This window comes from Pan troglodytes, chromosome 8 (genome assembly GCF_028858775.2).
Source record: "Pan troglodytes isolate AG18354 chromosome 8, NHGRI_mPanTro3-v2.0_pri, whole genome shotgun sequence".
NCBI lineage: Eukaryota > Metazoa > Chordata > Mammalia > Primates > Hominidae > Pan > Pan troglodytes.
This window is the reverse complement of record NC_072406.2, coordinates 31,192,080-31,199,708: the sequence shown is the minus strand read 5'-3', so window position 1 is coordinate 31,199,708 and position 7,629 is coordinate 31,192,080. Positions and strand designations below refer to the sequence as shown.

Here is a 7,629-nt window from a genome sequence, read left to right as displayed (position 1 = left end):
AGGTACCACCATAGCTCACTGCAGCCTTGAACTCCTGGGCTCAAACGATCCTCCCACCTCAGCCTCCCTAGTAGCTAGGTCTACAGGCATGCACCACCACACTTGGCTAACTTTTTTTTTTTTTTTTTTGGTAGAGATGAGGTCTATGCTATGTTGTCCGGGCTGGTTTCAAACTCCTGGTGGTCTCAAATGATCTTCCTGCCTTGGCCTCCAAAAGCACTGAGATTACAGGCATGAACCACCATGCTCGGCCAAGCTCTGTTTTTCATAGATAAATATTCTAGTTAATTCTTGTTTGTGCCAAAGTTTTAGAACTATTGCACTATCCAGTGATGATGCATGGCCTTTGCTTAAATTAAGCTCTAAAGACAACTGGAGAAGAAATCCACCTCATTTTGGAATCAAAGAAAGGTAGTTGAAAAAAAAATACAGTGTTTGGGTAGGGCATAGCAAAACAAACAAACAAACAACAACAACAAAACCTACTGGTGAGTAAGAGATAGGAGAGATGTTTTTGACTGAGCACCATGAGTCATTTTGGGAGTAAAATGGGTTTTTTCCCTTGTCAAGAAATAGCATTTAAAAAATAAGAAAAATATAAGGCATCCGTTTTCTAAGAAAACTGACTAAAGCCAGGGTTATTTTCTGTTTTAACACTTTCGCTAGGTTATCAGTAAATTGCATGTACATTTCATGAACTTACCTATTGAAATCCTGTTCAGGATTCTGTTTCCTCAGAAAGAAGATAAAATATATCTCACGTGTTAGTGAGATTATTCCCATAAATATTCCCTGTTAAATATGTGAGAGTTTAGGCATTCATCTACTGCCTGACTCCAGTTTTGTTACTTTAAAAATTTTGAACTTCATCTTATGTTTCCAGCTCCCCTTGCCTGGAACAGATTTCATTTGACGACTTACATAGAAGAATGCTGACATGTTATCCTTTAGGTCTCCCAAAATGGCTTGTTCACAAGCGCTCTAGAGTCAGTGGGTGAACTATACATTGTTTCTTTAAGAGATGACTCAGAATCTGACATCCAGTAACAGAAGGTAATAAAAACCACCATATTAAAACTAGTCTTTATTACATTTGCTTGTCAGTTAACTTGCTTATAGTTTATAATTGCACAGGGAAAAAAATTAACATCAAAAAGTTGCAGTTGATTTTACCCCAACAGGCATCTGTCCACTTTAAATTCTACAAACATTCTTTCTTAGGGAAAAAATCTATTTTTTAAAGTTTACTAAAATTCATGCAGAATTTACTAACTACTTTTTACAAAGCAAGAGTTTCATCATGGTGTTGGAAACCAGAGACAAAATTTCAATTAAGGACAGTCTGATATTTATATGTTTCCAAAAATAAAACTGCATTATAAAATTAATAAGTTAATGAATTGAAAGAGACACACTTTGCCTAAGATAAAAAATTCTTAATTTAAAAATCATTATAGAGTGCGATGAAAGAAACAAAGTAAGACTATATAAATGCATTTTTGAAAGATGTTGAAGATCCTCACTTATATTTTAATATTTTGCTCATATATAGCCAAGAGCAGGAGAGAAAGCCAACCTAGGATCAATCCAAAGTTTTGCAGGAGAAACATCATCCAGGGTCGTTGTGTTTGAACATGAGTCATTTCAGGAAGCTAAAAAAAGAATAAAAAACCAGAATAAGATCCAGATATATTCAACTGCTGGGAAAAGCTTGGTGGGAAAACATGAGCGATTGTTATTCAGAACTTAATAACCTTTAAAATTCCCAAAACAGTTACAAAATGCTGAATACCTACTCTACCATGACTTTGAAATGTAAGCTAAAAGTAAGCCATTTGATTGTGGTTATGAGGATCCCAGGATTGGCAAAGTCTTTTTTTGTTTGTTTTTCTTTTGAGGCAGGGTCTTTGCCCTGTCACCCAGGCTGGAGTGCAATGGCTGCGATCACATTTCACAGCAACCTCCTGGGCTCCAGCAATCCTCTCACCTCAGCCTTCCAGGTGCACGCCATTGCACCCAGCTAATTTTTGCATTTTTTTGTAGAGATGGGGTTTCCCTGTATTGCTCAGGCAGGTCTCAAGCTCCTGGGCTCAAGCAACCTGCATGTTGCGGCCTCCCAAAGTGCTGGGGCTTATAGGCGTGAGCCACTGCACCTGGTCTTTGGTAGAAGTCTTAAAATGACATAGTTACCAACCAAAAACAAACCCAACTCTTACTTTTCAGAAAATGTTTAAATGTGAAGTAAATAATGCATCAAAATTATTATTTTGGACTGTTCTATTAGGCTTATAAAACTACTATATGCACAGGTTGATGTAAGGCATATATACATATTATGGGAGGAGGGAGGAAGAAAAGGAGAGAGAGAGCGATGCCTAAGATCTTCCTGATCTTTAGAACAGTAAGGACATTATCTCCTGTGGCTACAGATATATATGTATACATATATACATATACATATATGTGTGTGTATATATACATATACATATGTATACGTATACATATGTATATACATATATACGTATACATATGTATATATATGTATACATATGTATATACATATATACGTATACATATGTATATACATATAGACACATATGTATATACATATAGACACATATGTATATACATATAGACACATATGTATATACATATAGACACATATGTATATACATATAGACACATATGTATATACATATAGACACATATGTATATACGTATATACATGTATATACGTATATACATATGTATACATATGTATACATGTATATACGTATATACATATGTATACATATGTATACATATGTATACATGTATATACGTATATACATATATATGGTATGTGTGTATGTGTGTGTGTGTATATGTGTGTGTCTCTGTATGTGTGTGTGTGTGTGTGTGTATATATATATATATATATATATATATAGTTTATTTTTTTTGAGACAGAGTCTCACTCTGTCACCCAGGCTGGAGTGCAGTGGTGGGATCTCAGCTTTCTGCAATGTCTGCCTCCCGGGTTCAAGCAATTCTCCTGCCTCAGCCTCCTGAGTAGCTAGGACTACAGGCATGTGCTGCCACACTCGGCTAATTTTTGTATGTTTTGGTAAAGACAGAGTTTCACTGTTTTGACCAGGCTGTCCTGTGGCTATATTTTATTCTCAGAGAAACACATGGCAAGTATTTCATGTTTGTGAAATGGCCTAACACCATTTAGAGGGAAGGGTTCACTCACGCATCTGTGTGAAGTGCCCCAAGGTGTATTTGTCTCAAATTATTTCAAAGCCCTCACCCTGAGAAGGTCAGAGCAAGCATACCTCTTTCATTACACAGTCATTTCCATTGGGACACAGGCTCGTGTCAACAAGGATTGGAGATTTAACTCAATCTTGCCATTTTGGGCCAGATAATCATTCATTGTGAGACCCCTCTCCTGTCCATTAGAGGATGTGTAGCAGTATCTCTGGCTCCTACTAGATGTCAGCTGTGTCTCTGCCCCCAATCATGGCAAGCAAAAATGCCTCCAGACATAGTCAAATTTTCTCTGGGGGATAAAAATCACCTCCAGTAGAGAACGACTCAGATTATTTTATCGGTCAAATGAATGATCAAGGACTTTAGGTTTATGGCAATAGAAAATGGCTTGACACTTTTTTTTTTTTTTTTGAGATGGAGTTTCACTCTTATCGCCTAGGCTGGAGTACAGTGGCATGATCTCGGCTCACTGCAACCTCTGCCTCCTGGGTTATGGCGATTCTCCTACCTCAGCCTCCCGAGTAGCTGGAACTATAGGCATCCACCACCATGCGTGGCTAATTTTGTATTTTTAGTAGAGACAGGGTTTCTTCATGTTGGCCAGGCTAGTCTTGAACTCCTGACCTCAGGTGATCCACCTGCCTTGGCCTTCTAAAGTGCTGGGATTACAGGCATGAGCCACCATGCCCAGCCAGGTTGACACATGTTTAAGTACATGGAGAGGAGCACCCTGAATGCTCTGTTTGAGATATTTCTTCATCTTAGGTAGTTACTTCAATGGCATGACGGTGGTTTACTATGACCTGCCGTCTCACATCCTGGCATGGAGCAATGGACTCAAAGACAAAGTAGGATCCAGAACTGCTCTCCTGGGTGGACCATCTTAAACAAATTACATGCTCTTTTGTTGTCTTTATGCCATGTTTAAACATGTTATACTTTAGAAAAATCTTATCTGATTCATCAATTATAAATTCAAAATGCCATTTTGGAAAATCTATGTAATGTGGATAAAACAGTCTATATTTTCAATTTTGTAGTAAAGTGACTTAGCAAGAAGCAGCTGAAACATCTGATTTTATGTTTTATATATTACGTATATGTTTTAAATTACATATATTTAATGTTTGAACTAGATGTAATTGTTGCAAGTTTCTCATATAGTTAACAATGGATTTATGACAAACTTTCCCCATTTCCTCCTAAGTGGTGAATGAATATCTTTCATTTACTAAATGCCTTGATATTAGTTCAACATTCAGAGTGTTTTGGTTTCTAAATGCCTTGATATTAATTCAACATCCACAGTGGACATGGCAGAATTCTAGATTAAGGCTTATATGTATAGGGAAGAAATAGTATTTGTTCTCAAAGAGCTTGCATTTGATGGTACTCTTGAGGGATTAACAAGGTACATACATGGGAATTTTCCAATACCTTTTTTTTCTTTTTTTTGATTCAGGGTCTCACTGTTGCCCAGGCTGGAGTGCAGTGATGTGATCATAGCTCACTGTAGCCTTGAACTCCTGGGCTCAAGCAATCCTCCCACTTCAGCCTCCTGGGTAGCTAAGACTGCAGGTGCATACTACCCTACCCAGCTAATTTTAAAATTCTTAGTAGAGAGGAGGTCTTGATATGTTGCCTAGGCTGATCACAAATGCCGGGGCTCAACTGATCTTCCTGCCTCAGCTTTCCAAAGTGTTGGAATTACAGGCATAAGCCACCATACTCAGCCCCAATCACTTTGATTCTCAATAGTTTTCAGTATTTTTTAATAGTTTTCTCCAAAGCCAGACAACATAGGCCACCACCTTCCTTTGTCCCAGTAAGCTGCATCTCAAACTGCATCTGTGAGACACAGTCATACCATCTGTGGTCATTTACAGGCTCAAACCTTGATTAATCTAATTTCCAAATATGGAATAAGATCTTGTGTAGTTCCCTCTCCTCCTCCTCCTCCTCCTCATTTTTCAAACAAGATTATTAATTATCTTTTATAAAACATGGCTGAATTAACAGCATATCCCATCTCTGTCCCTACTGCCACCTGGCTGTTCTTAGTCTTTGATAAAGTACACAGTAGAAGTGTTTTCTGGAAAGGTTTTGTTTGCAAAGACTTATAAATTATAGGTCATTTATTGAACCATCATGATTATTTTGAGTGGACTATTACGGAGAAAAATATTTCGGGCAAGATAGAAGCATGGTAGTAAAAATGGTTCTGGTTCAAGAGATAGAATTTGAGATGACTTTTCAAATCATCAATATCTTCATGAACCTACATTTTAGAAAGCTCACTTTTGAATTTCCATCTTTGCCTCACACTTCCAGGAAGGGTCTTTGGCTGAGGAGAAGTAGACCCTAGATTAGGGTCGATCGAATCACCAAAATGTTTTAGGTACAAAAACACAGAGCTAGAATTAATATCTTGGAAATTATAGCAGAATTTCAAGCTGTTTCTGTTTTGACTAAATCCAAAACATGTCCCAATTATTTTTATTTATTTATTTATTTATTTTTGAGACAGAGTTTCACTCTTGTGGCCCAGGCTGGATTGCAGTGGCATGATCTCAGCTCACTGCAACCTCCCCACCTCCCAGGTTCAAGCAATTCTTCTGCCTCAGCCTCTGAAGTAGCTGGGATTACAGGCACACACCACCACATCTGGCATATTTTGTGTTTTTAGTAGAGACTGGGTTTCACCGTGTTGGCCAGGCTGGTCTTGAACTCCTGACCTCAGGTGATCTGCCCACCTTGGCCTCCCAAAGTGCTGGGATTACAAAATTGTCCCAAATTTTTAAAACAATTGTCCAATCTATTATTTTTCTCACTAGCCTTAGTTTATAAACCTGCTGCTTGCTTGGAGGATTTAATACCTATTGAATTGAATGCATCTTTTATGAGAGTCAGTGACCCTACTCCCAGTGAAAAAATTAAGAATTCTTTATTCTTGTATATAAATGACGGCATTATCCACCAGAAAACACCATGAACATTTTCACAACTCCAGAGGCAACATTTACATGGAATACAATGTCTTCAGGAGTTGCAACAGGCTCCCGTATTTTTTTTTAATCAAAATAATGGACCCTATGATAACTTGCCATACAGTTAGCTGTGCTTTTTTTTTTTTTTTTTTTTTTTGAGATGGAGTCTCACTCTGTCACTAGGCTGGAGTGCATTGGTGCGATCTTGGCTCATGGCAACCTCCACCTCCCGGGTTCAAACAATTCCCCTGCCTCAGTCGCCCACGTAGCTGGGACTACAGGCACGCACCACCATGCCTGGCTAATTTTTTGTATTTTAGTAGAGATGGGGTTTCATGACATTGGCCAAGATGGTCTCCATCTCCTGACGGTGATCCGCCCACCTTGGCCTCCCAAAGTGCTGGGATTACAGGTGTGAGCCCCTGCACCTGGCCTAGCTGTGCCTTCTAGCAGCACTTCTTTCCTGCCAGGTCTCTCAGGTTGTCCTGGCTACAAAGTCTTATGCAATGCTTATTTTATTTGCCTTTCATTTACATCTATTTATCACGTCCGTTCTTATATATTTCCCCCCTTTTACTTCTCATAATCCTGCAAGTGATAAAACTATTCACTCCTTTCAGTTTTGAAGAAACATTAGCTCAGAGAGGATAATAGCTCACCCACAGTCACATTGTTGTGATGTCAGAAGGAGGACAAGAAACCAGGTCACCTCCTAACTGTAGTGAACGTACAAAGAACTGCAAAGATCAACCCTCTATCTGAGATTCACTGTTTCTATCTGAAATTCATCCTTGTCTATTATGACCAAGGGCGAATTGGTCTAATTAGAAAAAACTGGAAAATATCAATGGTAGAAATGTCCTATTAAGCATAAAAATGTCACTGCACTTCATGAAAATTTGATAAAATACATGATGCAATCAATAATGAACTATCAATGATCAACACTTAATAAATCAATAAACAATAACAGCAAACACACCAATAGAAAATCAGGCAAAAGATACCAAACAGGTAATTCAAGAGGAGGAAAATCAAATGGTCCAAAAAATTTTGGAAAAAGGTATAATCTATAGTAATTTTTAGGCTGGGCATGGTGGCTCACACCTGTAATCCCAGCACTTTGGGAGGCCTAGGCTGGCAGATCACTTGAGGTCAAGAGTTCAAGACCAGCCTGGCCAATATGGTGAAACGCAGACTCTATTAAAAACACAAAAATTAGCCAGGCATGGTGGCGGGTGCCTGTCATCCCAGCTACTTGAAAGGCTGAGGCAAGAGAATCGTTTAAACCTGGGAGGCGGAGGTTGCAGTGGGTCGAGACTGTGCCACTGCACTGCAGGCTAGGCGACAAGAGTGAGATTCCATTTAAAAAAAAATATATATATAT

At 38.5% G+C, this 7,629-nt stretch overlaps 1 protein-coding gene across 3 annotated transcripts in view; it reads right to left on the bottom strand.

Moving 5' to 3' along the window:
* Positions 1–1,069: 1,069 nt before the first annotated feature.
* The window catches only part of SLC39A12 (solute carrier family 39 member 12), a 93,007-nt gene continuing 86,447 nt past the window's right edge, over positions 1,070–7,629 (bottom strand). For all 3 annotated transcript variants that reach the window (XM_001153573.6, XM_009458031.5, XM_001153510.6), the window contains one exon: positions 1,070–1,652. In XM_001153573.6, coding sequence (XP_001153573.4) covers positions 1,524–1,652 — 129 coding nt within the window. In that variant the 3' untranslated portion in view covers positions 1,070–1,523. The remainder of the gene's footprint in view (positions 1,653–7,629) is intronic.